This window comes from Bufo bufo, chromosome 5 (genome assembly GCF_905171765.1).
Source record: "Bufo bufo chromosome 5, aBufBuf1.1, whole genome shotgun sequence".
Taxonomy (NCBI): domain Eukaryota; kingdom Metazoa; phylum Chordata; class Amphibia; order Anura; family Bufonidae; genus Bufo; species Bufo bufo.
Window position 1 is genome coordinate 562,483,707 of NC_053393.1, and position 17,257 is coordinate 562,500,963.

The following is a 17,257-nucleotide window of genomic DNA, read 5'->3' on the forward strand; positions in this document are numbered from 1 at the left end:
CCAGACAGAGACGTCGGCGCCCTTCTTAGTCATATCAGTGAGAGGTTTTACTACGGTGGAATAATTCAAAATAAATTTTCTATAATAATTAGTAAACCCCAAAAACTGCATCAAAGCTTTCTGATTCTCTGGTCGGTCCCATTCCAGAACCACCCGGACCTTTTCGGGGTCCATACGAAAACCAGAATCAGAAAGCAGATATCCCAAAAACGGAAGCTCCTGCACAGAAAACACACATTTCTCCAATTTGAGATATAATTTATTCTCCCGAAGGATCGTCAAAACCTGTCTCACATGATCCTGATGGGTCTTCAGATCAGGAGAGTAAATTAAAATGTCATCCAAGAAAACTACCACGAACCTCCCCACCAAATGATGGAAAATGTCATTGACGAATCGCTGAAATACTGCTGGCGCGTTAGTTAACCCAAAAGGCATAACCAGATTCTCAAAATGACCCTCGTGCGTATTGAAGGCCGTTTTCCACTCATCCCCCTCCTTGATCCTGATCAGATTGTAGGCCCCTCTCAAATCCAACTTAGAGAACACCTTGGCTCCAACAATCTGATCAAAAAGGTCGGAGATCAAAGGAAGGGGATACGGATCCCGGATCGTAATACGGTTCAATTCCCGGAAATCCAAACAAGATCTCAGCGATACATCCTTTTTCTTTAGAAAGAACAAACCTACTGCCACCGGAGACTTAGATTGCCTAATATGACCTTTTGCCAAACTCTCGGCGATATACTTCCGCATGACCTCTCTTTCGGGTTGAGAAAGATTGTAAAGCAGAGACTTTGGCAACTTAGCCCCTGGGATGAGATTAACTGGACAATCAAAGTCACGATGAGGGGGAAATTCCTGAGCCCCACCCTCCGAAAAGACATCCGCAAAATCTGAGAGATACTGAGGTAGAGCCGTAATGGACACACCAGAGATAGATGTGCCAAGACAATTATCTGAACAAAACTCACTCCAACCAATGATTTGTCTCGCTTGCCAATCTATAATTGGGTTATGTTTTCTCAACCACAGTAAGCCTAAAACTATAGGAGCCGGCAAATCCTTCATGACAAAACAAGACATAATCTCAACATGTGAATCACCCACCCTTAACTGAATACCATGAACAATATGAGTGAGACTCCTTTGAGAAAGAGGGGGAAGAGTCAATTGCAAAAACCGGAATCTCTCTTTCTAAAGTGCAAGTACTTAGACCCAGATTTTGAAGAAAAAGAAAGTCAATAAGGTTTACCCCAGCACCACAGTCAATGAATACTTCAACAAAAAAATTATTGAGTCTAGCGCCACCATAGCTGGAAGGAGAAAACGAGTATTACAGGAAGCTTGCATACCTGCTTGCTCCACCACTCCATTCACGCTACCAAGAGTCAGGACGGTTCTCTCTTTCTCATCAACATGCGGTTTAACAAAAGGACAAGCAAAAATAAAATGACCACTTTTCCCACAGTAGTAACATAGTTTATGCAATTTCCTAAAGTCTCTACTACCAGAACGGAAAGATACCTGACCCAACTGCATGGGTTCCTCCTGTACCCCAGAGTTACCTGTAACATCACCCTGGGAAGCAGTAGAGACGAAACCACTCACAGAAGGGATCCCTTGTGCGGAGGGAGCCTTACACCTCTCTCTAATACGTCTATCTAACCGTACTGCCAAAGACATAGCATTCTCCAAAGAATCTGGGTACTCATGAAAAGCAAGGGCATCTTTCAATCTCTCAGATAACCCCTGACAAAACTGACTACGTAACGCGGGGTCATTCCACTCTGATTCGGTAGCCCATCTCCTAAACTCAACACAGTAAGCCTCTGCAGTATGTTCACCCTGTAATGAATTACGCAATTTGGATTCCGCCATCGAGACCCGATCTGGGTCATCGTAAATTAATCCCAGGGCTTTGAAAAATTCCTCCACCGACCGGAGGGCCAGAGAACCGGGCGGCAGAGAAAAGGCCCAGGATTGCGCGTCCCCTTTTAGCAGAGAAATGATTATACCAACCCTCTGACTTTCATCACCTGATGAAGATGGACGCAGCCGAAAATACAACTTGCATGACTCTTTGAAGCGGATAAAGTCATCCGCACCCCCTGCAAATCACTCAGGAAGAGCGACTTTAGGCTCCCCACAAATTTGACCTGCACCTGATGCCAGAGCATTCTGACACCGTGTGACCGAACTACGCAGATCCGCAACCTCTAGGGATAATCCCTGCATGCGGTCAACTAGCGCATCAATTGACGCCATAACCAAACCGCTGAGCAATGGCAGTCACAGTATGGCGGGTTATAATGTCACGGCGGACAGGATATCATATACACAGATAACTAAACAAACAAGTTTCTAGGCGAGAAGCTGGGGATAAGGTCACCTCCTAGCAAATCCCTACAGCTCTCCCTATTCTGCTAAGCCCACATTTAGACCCTGAAGGTGGGAATAATGTGTCCTCGTGCCTGGGCTGAGAATACCCTAGATTCCCTGAGATGGTGAAAGGGGAAAATTGGCAGCCTGCTCCCTCAGCACCAGGAGGGAACAGACGACACTCAAACAGCCTAGACAGCAAACCAAAGAAATAAGAAACCAACTTATCTTATCAGAGCAGAGTGAAGGACAAGCCAATCCTTCACTACTTGCTTCCACCGCCTGACAGAAGCTATAACCCGCACGGTACACTGGGAGTTAGAGTAATTTAAACCAACGACCCCACCCAGTGCACCTGAAGGGAGGCGGATCTAACACAACTCCAAAACAAAACACAAGACTAGACGCGTGCTGCTAATCTGGGAGACCTCCGCACATAGTCCGAGCAGGGCATGACACATATATCAGTAGCTAATCTGAGATAATGATGGGATTTCTTACCTCTGACAGTCAGTGTGGCTTTGGATGATAGGTTGCGAGCTGTGAAGATCACATCTCCGGCGTCACTGGCCTTTACCTCCTTTATGTTCAGCAGGTACTTCCGGCCCTTGTTGGACACTTCGAACCTCTGATCACTTTCTACGTCCACCCCGTTTACCGTCCAGGAGCATTCATCGATGCTCTCATGAGACAAGACACACTCGAAGCTGCAGCTCTCACCTTCTTTGGCCTCGGTGCTCTTCAGGCGTTTCGTGATTCCAATGTTGAGTTCTGCAGGGACGATACTGGATGATTAGAGGATGAATCACATGTTGGGCAGGGTGTCTCTTGAATACTGGCCCAGGTCACATTGTAACCAGGGGCAATTATCATCTTCTGTATGGGTCATTAATTAGGTCTCACTATTACTAATGTGACATAATATGACACCCATCACTACTGGAACACTAAGACTTTGATGAATGACCAATAAATATACGACTGGGGGATAAGGAATGCGTTCTAGGCCAGGAAAACGCTACTGTCCATGACGAGGAACATGACCACACTGTGTACCATCGTCTCTGTACACATCTGACCATACTGGCTTCGTGAGTCCATGGTGAGCAATGCCAAATCTGATTTGTCATGTGACAAACTCTTGAATACATCCACTGTCATTGTGAGCATGTGATGAGCCACAAACAGGATGATGATAGGAATGTATAACTCACCTTGTACGCTGACTTTCGACTTTGCCACTTCAGTGCCGATGTCACAGGTGTACAGTCCGGCGTCGGCCTTGTTCAGGTTGTGGATGGTAAGGGACACGATTTTTCCAGCCTGGATCTGGTGATATTTGTCTCCGTTTGGCAGAAGTTGATCATTTTTCTTCCAGATGGCGGTGACTTTGGGTTTGGAGACCTCACACTTCAGAGTGACCATCCCTCGCTCCTCTCCCACCGCATCATCCAGAGACTTCATGAACACTACAGGCTTCTCTACAAGAAGGACAACCACACCCCAACATGTCAGAAGAGCAATCTACAGTAAAGTCCCAGCCTTCGTCAGAAGAGGCCCTCCAAACCGCCTGCCCATGACAACACGTCTCGCTCCGTCAATTTTGCTATTATCAGAGGGACATCTCTTACTACGATTAAACTGGCCATCATTCAGAAAATATAATACATTCCCGTAATACGGCACATGAAAATCCAAAATTCTACTTATCTGGCACCCATCAAAGATCCTTACCAGAATTTAGCATGCAGCACACAGCTCTCGATCATGAAATACTGTAGATCCTTCTAATAGTCCAGAAGGTCCTGCATATGCTGGACTAATGGAATATTCCTGTCTATTCTTTACAAGCCCCCTCACCTTTGACCTTCAGCTCTGCAGTGAGTGTCAGCTTCTGAGTCTTTAGGCTGATGGTCCCGGAGTCCTGAGCAGCCACTTGCTTCAGGGTCAGGGTGTGGCATTCTCCAATCTTTTTGATGTCATTGTAGTTGTTTGTGTAGAGCAGCGTGTCATTGAGGAACCATTCCACCTCCTCGTCATCATGAGACAGCTCGCAGGAGAATGCAGCACAACTCTCTTCCTCCACCTCCACATCTGCCAAGGGCTTCAACACTTTTACGTCCCGAGCTGAGGAACCAGGAGCAAATAATTACGTGCCTGGTGACACACAGCAGAGGTCCATCTGATGTCACCTGTCACACTCTAAATAGAATTATGGGCGGCACACTCCACGTTGCTCCTTTAACTTTAACCCGAAATTGCAGATCCCACACGGTTCTCCTCTAATATCACAATCTCAGAGGTGCACGAGCCCAAACAACAATTAGTCCAGGACAATATTCTTCTTTGTAGAAAGAAAGCGGGCGGCACTCACCATCGTGAAGATATAAGATATTCCTTTATTGCTGCATCAAGCAAAACCCACGCGGCACCGGAGCTGGGAGTCACTTCCCTGCACACTGAATGCAGCGACGGCCGTTTCACGCAATATGCGCTTCGTCAGGCTGCATTCAGTGTGCAGGGAAGTGACTCCCAGCTCTGGTGCCGCGTGGGTTTTGCTTGATGCAGCAATAAAGGAATATCTTATATCTTCACGATGGTGAGTGCCGCCCGCTTTCTTTCTACAAAGAAGTATCATGTCACCTGTCATCCTTACCTTGAACCGTGAGTATGGCAGAAGTCTCGACTGGCCCGACTTTACACGTGTATATGCCACCATCCTCAGGAGTCACCTTCACAATCCTCAGCTCTGCTGTGCCGCGCTCCTGCTTTATTCTGTATCTGTCTGAAGCTTCGATCTGCGTCTTCCCCCAGAACCATTCCACAAACTTAGGAGGAGGCTTGAACTCACAGGAGAAGAGGACAGACTGGCGCTCGCTGACCGTCCTGTCTTCTAGCTTCTGAGTGACCTGCACTGGAATCTCTGAAGAACAGAAGGACAAACCATTCAGGGGTCAGAATCCTGCATAACGAGAGAGGGGGCAGAGGAGGACTCACCTGTCACAACCAGATGAGCGGTGGACTTGGACTTCCCAATGTGAAACTGGATGGCACCGCTCATCTTTGAGGATGTCTTCCAAAGGGTCAGCCGATGCACCGTCCCCTCCTGCTCTATGGTGAGGTCTTTCCCATCCTGTAGAACTTCACCCCCCAGGATCCATTTCGGGGGCTTCACAGACACAATGGATGTTACACACTCAAACGTCGCCTTCTCCGGTTCCATCACCTCCACATCACTCAGCTCACTGACAATGTTAATAGATTGTTCTGTAGGAAAGAAAGCAAAGAAAGATATAGAAAGCTAGACAGTAACTATGAGAAAGATAGATATTACATAGATGATAGATATGAGATAGATAGATAGATAGAAAGATAGATAGATGATAGATAGATAGATAATAGATAGATAATAGATAGATAGATAATAGATAGATAGATAGATAGATATGAGATAGATAGATAATAGATAGATAATAGATAGATAGATATGAGATAGATAGATAATAGATAGATAATAGATAGATAATAGATAGATAGATATGAGATAGATAGATGATAGATAGATAGATAATAGATAGATAATAGATAGATAGATAGATAGATAGATAGATAGATAGATAATAAATAGATAGATAATAGATAGATAATAGATAGATAGATAATAGATAATAGATAATAAATAGATAGATAATAGATAGATAATAGATAGATAGATAGATAGATAATAGATAGATAATAGATAGATAATAGATAGATAGATATGAGATAGATAATAGATAGATAGATAATAGATAGATAATAGATATGAGATAGATAGATAATAGATAGATAATAGATAGATAGATAATAGATAGATAGATAGATAATAGATAGATAGATAATAGATAGATAATAGATAGATAGATAGATAGATAGATAGATAATAGATAGATAGATAATAGATAGATAGATAATAGATAGATAGATAATAGATAGATAATAGATAGATAATAGATAGATAATAGATAGATAGATAGATAGATAGATAATAGATAGATAGATAATAGATAGATAATAGATAGATAATAGATAGATAGATAGATAGATAATAGATAGATAATAGATAGATAGATAGATAGATAGATAGATAGATAATAGATAATATATAGATAGATAGATAGATAGATAGATAGATAGATAGATAATAGATAGATAGATAATAGATAGATAATAGATAGATAGATAATAGATAGATAGATAATAGATAGATAATAGATAGATAGATAGATAGATAGATAGATAGATAGATAATAGATAGATAATAGATAGATAGATAGATAGATAATAGATAATAGATAGATAGATAGATAGATAGATAGATAGATAGATAGATAATAGATAGATAGATAGATAGATAATAGATAGATAGATAATAGATAGATAGATAGATAGATAATAGATAGATAGATAGATAGATAGATAGATAGATAGATAGATAGATAGATAATAGATAGAGTACTACCGGTGACCGGTATCTGCAGAAAAGTCCAGCAGAAAAGCAGGAGGCACCTGATGCACCAACAGTCTGACTACCATCCGAGGCGGTGCTGTAATAACGTAGGACACAGAAGAACTCTACAGATTCTTTAGGATCCACCTGAACACCTAGAGGCCTATCTAGGAGAGATCTCTCTTCTACGCTTGTTCCAGATCAGTCGCTCTACTGTTCTCACTCTTCACTTCTAACCTGATGAAGAGCCATGCAGCGAGACATTTCCTACAACCAATTTAGCCAGTCCCTCCACATTAGCACATCTTTCTCCAGCCTTGGCTGTCCTAGGATACCTGTGGAAGACCTCAATCATCTGATGAAGTTCAATGGAACTGTCTGCTGGGGGATTGGTGGGAAACATTTGAGGGGGCAGACAGAACCCCACATTTAAAAGTGAAATTATCTTTCCACACTCCAGCAGGAGAGGCAAGGAGAATGAAAAGAAAGACTTTTGAGCTAATCTCACAGGTCACGAGTCTCTGCCACCATCAGAAAGAAGGCGATAAACGTCCCTACTTTGCTAATGGACTCCAAGAGCTAATGATAACGTTGAAATAAGCAAGGGCCAAGAACTTTCTGTGGTGTAGATATTGTTCTTCTGAACCAGAATATCCTGGAGAAGTCAGGCACTGCAAAGAGTGTTACAGGATAAAGGGAACCCGACTTGACCATTCTCCAGGTTCTGAAGGAAGAAATCATCAAGGAAAAGAAGAAGCAACGTGGGACTTATCCTACGACCCAAGTTCGATGGCAGCAGATAATGAAAAGCAGCTGGAAGCTCGAGTGACATCCCTAGAATGACTGGTCTGGGAGATGAATGAGGTACTCATGTTCTGGGAAAACAAAATAGCGAGCAAGAGAGGAGACATTGGCAGACCGCTGGCTACCAAAAGATGATCCGGAGGGAGATCCAGGAAGGACACTATATGTCCATGACACCCCACACGGTCACTGCACACAAGGAATTTAGTAGGGAAAATACTGCAGTGGAAAAATCCCTGCTGGATGCACAAGACTTAAATCAGAGTTTTCCCCAGAATTAAGCTCACATTCCTGCTTGACACCAGGTGACAACCCACCACCATGGATAAATCCATCTTTGAAAAACATTTCTCAGTCATGTACAAAATCAGTTCAACCTGAGAGACTTTCTGCTGATACCCATGGTGGGATGGTGGACTGGACATTTCAGTTTGGGTCAAAAAAACTCCAGAAGAAAGGGCTGATGCTGGTGGCAGAGAAGGCCATAACCTCGGATGTCCCAGTAAGGCTAGTTTCACACTAGCGGCAAGGAACTCCGGCAGGCTTTTCCGGCGGGTGAACAGCCTGTCGGATCAGTGCTTCCACTAGTGCACGCGTGCCCCCGGACTACCGCTCCGGCCCCAATGACTATAATGGGGGCGGGGCGGAAGCACGACAAACATGCCAAGAGGCGGCCGGAATAAAACTACGACATGTTGTACTTTTATTCCGGCCGCCTCTCGGCATGCGCTGCCGCCGGAACTCCGGCCTACCCCCATTATAGTCAATAGGGCGGGAGTCTGGGGGCACGCATGCACTGGCAGAAGCACAGATCCGACAGGCTGTTCACCCGCCGAAACAGCCTGCTGGAGTTCCTTGCCGCTAGTGTGAAACTAGCCTAATCTTGGGGATGAAGTTATTCAGAGACATTGATGGACTCGTGGCCAGTGAATTTGGGCTGAAGTGTTGGCGGTATTTCCTGAATGAATGGCTGCAGCAGTTGGCTCTATAGAGAAAGCTGTAACAGTGTCAAATCCAGCAGGGGCTCCGGAATCGACTAAATTACATCAAGCCTGCTTAAAGTTTCTGTAGGACATGAAGTGGTGATACCCCTACCTGTCAGCACCAATCCAGAATTGAAGGGAGACAATGTGTTGGTAAAACCAATTCGGCAGCTGGTCACTTTTGTTCACTGTGCAAGTAGAACAAGTCCTAGCAAGGATGGTGAATGTCAAAGTCTAAGTTGTCACCAAGCAAGCTGACAAAGTCAGTGGAGATGCTGGAGAAGCTCCATAATGTCTTCTGCTGCTCCAAGAAGGACTCTGGATTGGCTCAAACCTCAGAGCATGATAACCCTATCAGAGATGCAAGGGCCATCCATTGGCTTCAGGAGGTGAAGGTGCTGCTGAAACGAATGCTGCCCAGTAGTATTATCGCAGTGTGTTGCACCCCCTCCTCATAGTGTAAGTGACTGAGAAGGATGGAGCCTGTGGTTTTGTGTAGACTATAGGCATCTTTATACATGCACTGTGTGAAAGCTTGCCTGCTTCCACCAGTAGAAGAAAAGTACTTTTTACACCCTAGACCAGGCAGGTGATTCAACAACATCCCCGCGACTTTCAGAAACTGATGGGGTTATGTGTAGTGGAGATCAATGCTAGTGGGCCTACTAAATTACCTGGACGACATTAGAATTTTCTCCACGACCATCCCCGAGTCTGGACCTGATGCTGAAACAGCTTTGAGCAGCATGGCTCTAGTCTAATAATGAGCAAATGTCACCTGTTTAAGAAGGGCATCTAGTACCTGGGATAGAGCCTGCCCAGCAGTGGTTTGAGAAGGAGTCCTGAGATTTTTTCGGGTCACTTAGACAGCTAAAGAAGGACTTAGCCAAAGGGTCTACCAACGTATATGCCCTGCCGAATAGGGCAGGACTGAGAATACCAAGAGGGACATCTTGAGTTGGGGCCCCGTAGTGATAGGGACATTATGAGTCCTCTGACTGGCTTATGCCAGTAGAACATTGCAGAATGAGGAGAAGAACCCTGCAAACTGCAGTTCAGGTTGCTGGCAAATGATGAGAGATGGGATGAGAGAAGTCGTGGTAAGGATGCATGAGAAAACGGAATCGTGGGACAGAAAAGACTTTCAGCTGGCTTCACAGATACTACGACCACTGGATCTGTCAGAGTCCTAAGATCTCTACTAAATGTAGGAGTGTGGCTGAAGCAGAGAGCAGCAGGCCCCAGGGGTATCATCCAGACTTTCTATCTGTTGTAACCGGTGCTGGACGATATCATGGGGTGTATTATTAAGGGGTGTAATTATCTGCTGATCATCTCTGACCACTTCACCAAGTTGCAGTGGTGATCCCCACCAGAGATGACTCTGCAGAACCAGACAATTGTCCTCATCCAGACCTTTACAGGATGAATGGTGCCCCAGAGACTACAAACCAGCAGTAGATTGTGGAGAAGCGTCCCTTGCCTCGGCAAGAAAGAGCGACTGAAACTGTTCCTTTGGGAGACCAGCTCTGGAAGTGAGCAGAATCTGATATGAGGCAGAAAATGGGCAGTCAGATGTAAGGAAGAAAGCAGAGTATGACAGAAGGTAGGAAGTGGGCAGAATCTGATATAAAGTGAACAGAGTCTGATATGAGGCAGGAAGAGGGCAGATTCTGATGTAAGGTAGAAAATGGGAAGAGTCTGATGTAAGCCAGAAAGTGAGCAGAGTCTGATGTAAGCAAGGATGTGGGCAGAGTCGGATGTAAGACAGGAAGTGAGAAGAGTCTGATGTAAGGTAGGAAGTGAGCAGAGTCTGATGTAAGGTAGAAAATGGGAAGAGTCTGATGTAAGCCAGAAAGTGAGCAGAGTCTGATGTAAGTCAGGAATTGGGCAGAGTCTGATGTAGGTAGGAAGTGGGCAGAGTCTGATGTAAGGTAGGAAGTTGGTAGGGTCTGATATAAGGGAGGAAGTGGGCAGAGTCTGATATAAGGGAGGAAGTCGGCAGAGTCTGATGTAAGGTGAGAAGTGGGCAGAGTCTGATGTAAGGGAGGAAGTGGGCAGAGTCTGATGTAAGGGAGGAAGTGGGCAGAGTCTGATATAAAGGAGGAAGTGGGCAGAGTCTGATATAAGGGAGGAAGTGGGCAGAGTCTGATATAAGGGTGGAAGTGGGCAGAGTCTGATGTAAGGTGAGAAGTGGGCAGAGTCTGATGTAAGGCAGGAAGTGGGCAGAGTCTGATGTAAGGTGAGAAGTGGGCAGAGTCTGATATAAGGGAGGAAGTGGGCAGAGTCGGATATAAGGGAGAAAGTGGGCAGAGTCTGATGTAAGGTGAGAAGTGGGCAGAGTCTGATGTAAGGTGAGAAGTGGTCAGAGTCTGATGTAAGGTGAGAAGTGGGCAGAGTCTGATATAAGGGAGGAAGTGGGCAGAGTCTGATGTAAGGTGAGAAGTGGTCAGAGTCTGATGTAAGGCAGGAAGTGGGCAGAGTCTGATGTAAGGTGAGAAGTGGTCAGAGTCTGATGTAAGGCAGGAAGTGGGCAGAGTCTGATGTAAGGTGAGAAGTGGTCAGAGTCTGATGTAAGGCAGGAAGTGGGCAGAGTCTGATGTAAGGTGAGAAGTGGGCAGAGTCTGATGTAAGGTAGGAAGTGAGCAGAGTCTGATGTAAGGTAGAAAATGGGAAGAGTCTGATGTAAGCCAGAAAGTGAGCAGAGTCTGATGTAAGTCAGGAATTGGGCAGAGTCTGATGTAGGTAGGAAGTGGGCAGAGTCTGATGTAAGGTAGGAAGTTGGTAGGGTCTGATATAAGGGAGGAAGTGGGCAGAGTCTGATATAAGGGAGGAAGTCGGCAGAGTCTGATGTAAGGTGAGAAGTGGGCAGAGTCTGATGTAAGGGAGGAAGTGGGCAGAGTCTGATGTAAGGGAGGAAGTGGGCAGAGTCTGATATAAAGGAGGAAGTGGGCAGAGTCTGATATAAGGGAGGAAGTGGGCAGAGTCTGATATAAGGGTGGAAGTGGGCAGAGTCTGATGTAAGGTGAGAAGTGGGCAGAGTCTGATGTAAGGCAGGAAGTGGGCAGAGTCTGATGTAAGGTGAGAAGTGGGCAGAGTTTGATATAAGGGAGGAAGTGGGCAGAGTCGGATATAAGGGAGAAAGTGGGCAGAGTCTGATGTAAGGTGAGAAGTGGGCAGAGTCTGATGTAAGGTGAGAAGTGGTCAGAGTCTGATGTAAGGTGAGAAGTGGGCAGAGTCTGATATAAGGGAGGAAGTGGGCAGAGTCTGATGTAAGGTGAGAAGTGGTCAGAGTCTGATGTAAGGCAGGAAGTGGGCAGAGTCTGATGTAAGGTGAGAAGTGGTCAGAGTCTGATGTAAGGCAGGAAGTGGGCAGAGTCTGATGTAAGGTGAGAAGTGGTCAGAGTCTGATGTAAGGCAGGAAGTGGGCAGAGTCTGATGTAAGGTGAGAAGTGGGCAGAGTCTGATATAAGGGAGGAAGTGGGCAGAGTCTGATGTAAGGTGAAACGTGGTCAGAGTCTGATGTAAGGTGAGAAGTGGGCAGAGTCTGATATAAGGCAGGAAGTGGGCAGAGTCTGATGTAAGGTGAGAAGTGGTCAGAGTCTGATGTAAGGCAGGAAGTGGGCAGAGTCTGATGTAAGGTGAGAAGTGGTCAGAGTCTGATGTAAGGCAGGAAGTGGGCAGAGTCTGATGTAAGGTGAGAAGTGGTCAGAGTCTGATGTAAGGCAGGAAGTGGGCAGAGTCTGATGTAAGGTGAGAAGTGGTCAGAGTCTGATATAAGGCAGGAAGTGGGCAGAGTCTGATGTAAGGTGAGAAGTGGGCAGTGTCTGATGTAAGGTTAGAAGTGGGCAGAGTCTGATGTAAGGTGAGAAGTGGGCAGAGTCTGATGTAAGGTGAGAAGTGGGCAGAGTCTGATGTAAGGTGAGAAGTGGGCAGAGTCTGATATAAGGCAGGAAGTGGGCAGAGTCTGATGTAAGGTGAGAAGTGGGCAGAGTCTGATGTAAGGTGAGAAGTGGGCAGAGTCTGATGTAAGGTGAGAAGTGGGCAGAGTCTGATGTAAGGTGAGAAGTGGGCAGAGTCTGATGTAAGGTTAGAAGTGGGCAGAGTCTGATGTAAGGTGAGAAGTGGTCAGAGTCTGATGTAAGGCAGGATCTTATGTTTGTTGTTTTTTTTCAAGAAGGGAACAGAGCAGTAAAAGAGTGTGGAGCCTGGAAGAGCAGAACTAGCACCTCCAGAGCACGGGATCTGGCACGTGTGTTACATCAAACCTAAATAAATGTGAGAAGCAGCCAAGCTACTGGAGACATTTGTCGGCAGGAGACACCTGGTTCCACAAGACATCATAAAGTGTACTGGAATAGTAGAGCACAGAGACTGTTCTGTGAAGAACTACAGAGACTGGTAAAGGAGCCACCTACCACCCCGAGCCATACCTAAAAGAGATTTGTCTGTTAACCTCTTCCAGATCAGTTCCAGTCCCACTGCATGACAGACATACCAAGGCATTTCTGGCCCTCACTGTGCCCTTGATTGCTTGCCAACCTTTCACTCTTCAAGCTGGATCACTACTTTCACCTTATATGTAAGAAATGATATGAGATAGACAGGTAGGTAGGTAGATTGGTAGGTGTCACCTTCTACCAGCAGCTTGGCGGAGGTCTTGTCATCTCCGGCGTCACAGGTGTAGGTGTCCTCGTCCTCGAACTCCACCTCGTTGATGATAAGCTTCCTGTCGCGCTCCTGGCTAACAATCTCGTATCGCTTTCCCGTTTGTATGACTTTGTCCTTCTTGTACCAGGTCACCTCGCCGCTGGCACGGGACACTTGGCACTCCAGGAACGCCCGGTGCTTCTCTATGGCGATCTTATCCCGCAGTGGCTTGGTTATTTTTACTGGAAGCTCTGCAAACATAAGGAAGAGTCACTCCAGGGTTAATATTATTATTATACCCTATATTGATCCATGTATATACTCTAGTTATATCCAGAGCTGATGTCACAATCCTGCTGTTACATCATATGTTATACTCCAGTCACATTCAGAGCTGCAGGCACAACTCTGCCTCTGAGTCAGAAAGTAATATCAGAATTGTAAATGCAGCTCTGGATGTGAATAGAGTATGTGAATAGAGTGCTAAAAGTCTGCACAAGGTTTGTATGTGTCAGTTGCACAGTGCCCGGTACCCACCTCGAATGCACAGCCTGGCGCAGGACTCTGCATTTTCAGCGACAAGCTTGATCTCTCCGGCATCTTGCGCCTGGACACTCTTGAAGGTCAGTGAGAAGGTCCGTCCTGGAATGAGAGGCCGCAGAGGTCAGAACCAAACTCTAGTGCACCCCGGAGCTTCATGATGTCCTAGCAATACCCGCAGGGGCCACAGGTCCATGAACTTCTACGATGTGACATAATCCACCAGTCACCACATAAGGTACAAGGGCAGTAAAGACAATGTACTGGCCAGGAGATGTGGGGTCAGATGCTGGGGTCAGTGAGGGTCAGAGCTGGGATCAATAACAGTGAGATGCTGGGGTCAGTGAGGATCAGATGCTGGGGTCAGTGAGGGTCAGATGCTGGGGTCGGATGCTGGGAGCTGTGGGGTCAGTAGGGTCGGATGCTAGGAGCTCTGGTGTCAGTAGGGTCAAATGCTGGGGTCAGTGAGGCTCAGATGCTGGGGTCAGTGGGGGTCAGTGAAGGTCATATGCTGGGGTCAGTGAGGGTCAGATGCTGGGGTCAGTGAGGGTCAGATGCTGGGGTCAGTGAGGATCATATGCTGGGGTCAGTGGGGGTCAGTGAAGGTCATATGCTGGGGTCAGTGAGGGTCAGATGCTGGGGTCGGATGCTGGGAGCTGTGGGGTCAGTAGGGTCGGATGCTGGGAGCTGTGGGGTCAGTAGGGTCAGATGCTAGGAGCTCTGGTGTCAGTAGGGTCAAATGCTGGGGTCAGTGAGGCTCAGATGCTGGGGTCAGTGAGGGTCAGTGGGGGTCAGTGAAGGTCATATGCTGGGGTCAGTGAGGGTCAGATGCTGGGGTCAGTGAGGGTCAGATGCTGGGGTCAGTGAGGATCATATGCTGGGGTCAGTGGGGGTCAGTGAAGGTCATATGCTGGGGTCAGTGAGGGTCAGATGCTGGGGTCAGTGAGGGTCAGATGCTGGGAGCTGTGGGGTCAGTAGGGTCGGATGCTAGGAGCTGTGGGGTCAGTAGGGTCAGATGCTGGGAGCTCTGGTGTCAGTAGGGTCAAATGCTGGGGTCAGTGAGGCTCAGATGCTGGGGTCAGTGAGGGTCAGATGCTGGGGTCAGTGGGGGTCAGATGCTGGGGTCAGTGGGGGTCAGATGCATGGGTCAGTGAGGGTCATATGCTGGGGTCAGTGGGGGTCAGTGAGGGTCAGATGCTGGGGTCAGTAGGGTCAGATGCTAGGAGCTGTGGGGTCAGTGAGGGTCAGATGCTGGGAGCTCCGGTGTCAGTAGGGTCAGATGCTGGGGTCAGTGCAGGTCAGTGAGGGTAAGATGCTGGGGTCAGTGAGGGTCATATGCTGGGGTCAGTAAGGGTCAGAAGCTGGGGTCAGTGAGCGTTAAATTCTGGGGTCAGTGAGGGTCAGATGCTGGGAGCTCCGGTGTCAGTAGGGTCAGATGCTGGGGTCGGATGCTGGGAGCTGTGGGGTCAGTGAGGGTCAGATGCTGGGGTCAGTGAGGGTCAGATGCTGGGGTCAGTGAGGGTCAGATGCTGGGAGCTCCAGGGTTAGTAGGGTCAAATGCTGGGGTCAGTGAGGGTCATATGCTGGGGTCAGTGAGGGTCAAATGCTGGGGTCAGTGAGGGTCAGATGCTGGGGTCAGTGAGGGTCAAATGCTGGGGTCAGTGAGGGTCAAATGCTGGGGTCAGTGAGGGTCATATGCTGGGGTCAGTGAGGGTCAAATGCTGGGGTCAGTGAGGGTCAGATGCTGGGGTCAGTGAGGGTCAGATGCTGGGGTCAGTGAGGGTCAGATGCTGGGGTCAGTGAGGGTCAGATGCTGGGAGCTCCAGTGTCAGTAGGGTCAGATCATGCTGGGGTTGGATGCTGGGAGCTGTGGGGTCAGATGCTGCGGTCAGATGCTGGGAGCTGTGGGGTCAGTAGGGTCAGATGCTGTGAGCTCCAGTGTCAGTAGGGTCAGATGCTGGGAGCTGTGGGGTCAGTAGGGTCAGATGCTGGGAGCTGTGGTGTCAGTAGGGTCAGATGCTGGGAGCTCCGGTGTCAGTAGGGTCAGATGCTGGGGTCGGATGCTGGGAGCTGTGGGGTCAGTGAGGGTCAGATGCTGGGGTCAGTGAGGGTCAGATGCTGGGGTCAGTGAGGGTCAGATGCTGGGAGCTCCAGGGTTAGTAGGGTCAAATGCTGGGGTCAGTGAGGGTCATATGCTGGGGTCAGTGAGGGTCAAATGCTGGGGTCAGTGAGGGTCAGATGCTGGGGTCAGTGAGGGTCAAATGCTGGGGTCAGTGAGGGTCAAATGCTGGGGTCAGTGAGGGTCATATGCTGGGGTCAGTGAGGGTCAAATGCTGGGGTCAGTGAGGGTCAGATGCTGGGGTCAGTGAGGGTCAGATGCTGGGGTCAGTGAGGGTCAGATGCTGGGGTCAGTGAGGGTCAGATGCTGGGAGCTCCAGTGTCAGTAGGGTCAGATCATGCTGGGGTTGGATGCTGGGAGCTGTGGGGTCAGATGCTGCGGTCAGATGCTGGGAGCTGTGGGGTCAGTAGGGTCAGATGCTGGGAGCTGTGGTGTCAGTAGGGTCAGATGCTGGGAGCTCCGGTGTCAGTAGGGTCAGATGCTGGGAGCTCTGGTGTCAGTAGGGTCAAATGCTGGGGTCAGTGAGGCTCAGATGCTGGGGTCAGTGAGGGTCAGATGCTGGGGTCAGTGGGGGTCAGATGCTGGGGTCAGTGGGGGTCAGATGCATGGGTCAGTGAGGGTCATATGCTGGGGTCAGTGGGGGTCAGTGAGGGTCAGATGCTGGGGTCAGTAGGGTCAGATGCTAGGAGCTGTGGGGTCAGTGAGGGTCAGATGCTGGGAGCTCTGGTGTCAGTAGGGTCAGATGCTGGGGTCAGTGCAGGTCAGTGAGGGTCAGATGCTGGGGTCAGTGAGGGTCATATGCTGGGGTCAGTAAGGGTCAGAAGCTGGGGTCAGTGAGCGTTAAATTCTGGGGTCAGTGAGGGTCAGATGCTGGGAGCTCCGGTGTCAGTAGGGTCAGATGCTGGGGTCGGATGCTGGGAGCTGTGGGGTCAGTGAGGGTCAGATGCTGGGGTCAGTGAGGGTCAGATGCTGGGGTCAGTGAGGGTCAGATGCTGGGAGCTCCAGGGTTAGTAGGGTCAAATGCTGGGGTCAGTGAGGGTCATATGCTGGGGTCAGTGAGGGTCAAATGCTGGGGTCAGTGAGGGTCAGATGCTGGGGTCAGTGAGGGTCAAATGCTGGGGTCAGTGAGGGTCAAATGCTGGGGTCAGTGAGGGTCATATGCTGGGGTCAGTGAGGGTCAAATGCTGGGGTCAGTGAGGGTCAGATGCTGGGGTCAGTGAGGGTCAGATGCTGGGGTCAGTGAGGGTCAGATGCTGGGGTCAGTGAGGGTCAGATGCTGGGAGCTCCAGT

General features: G+C 48.1%; 1 protein-coding gene across 28 annotated transcripts in view; it reads right to left on the reverse strand.

Moving 5' to 3' along the window:
• The window catches only part of OBSCN (obscurin, cytoskeletal calmodulin and titin-interacting RhoGEF), a 622,289-nt gene that overhangs the window by 460,001 nt on the left and 145,031 nt on the right, over positions 1–17,257 (reverse strand). For all 28 annotated transcript variants that reach the window (XM_040431714.1, XM_040431713.1, XM_040431717.1 and 25 more), the window contains 7 exons: positions 13,846–13,950; positions 13,293–13,559; positions 5,380–5,649; positions 5,039–5,305; positions 4,243–4,509; positions 3,597–3,863; positions 2,884–3,153 (listed from right to left, as the gene is read on the reverse strand). In XM_040431714.1, the coding sequence (XP_040287648.1) occupies positions 2,884–3,153; positions 3,597–3,863; positions 4,243–4,509; positions 5,039–5,305; positions 5,380–5,649; positions 13,293–13,559; positions 13,846–13,950 (1,713 nt within the window). The remainder of the gene's footprint in view (positions 1–2,883; positions 3,154–3,596; positions 3,864–4,242; positions 4,510–5,038; positions 5,306–5,379; positions 5,650–13,292; positions 13,560–13,845; positions 13,951–17,257) is intronic.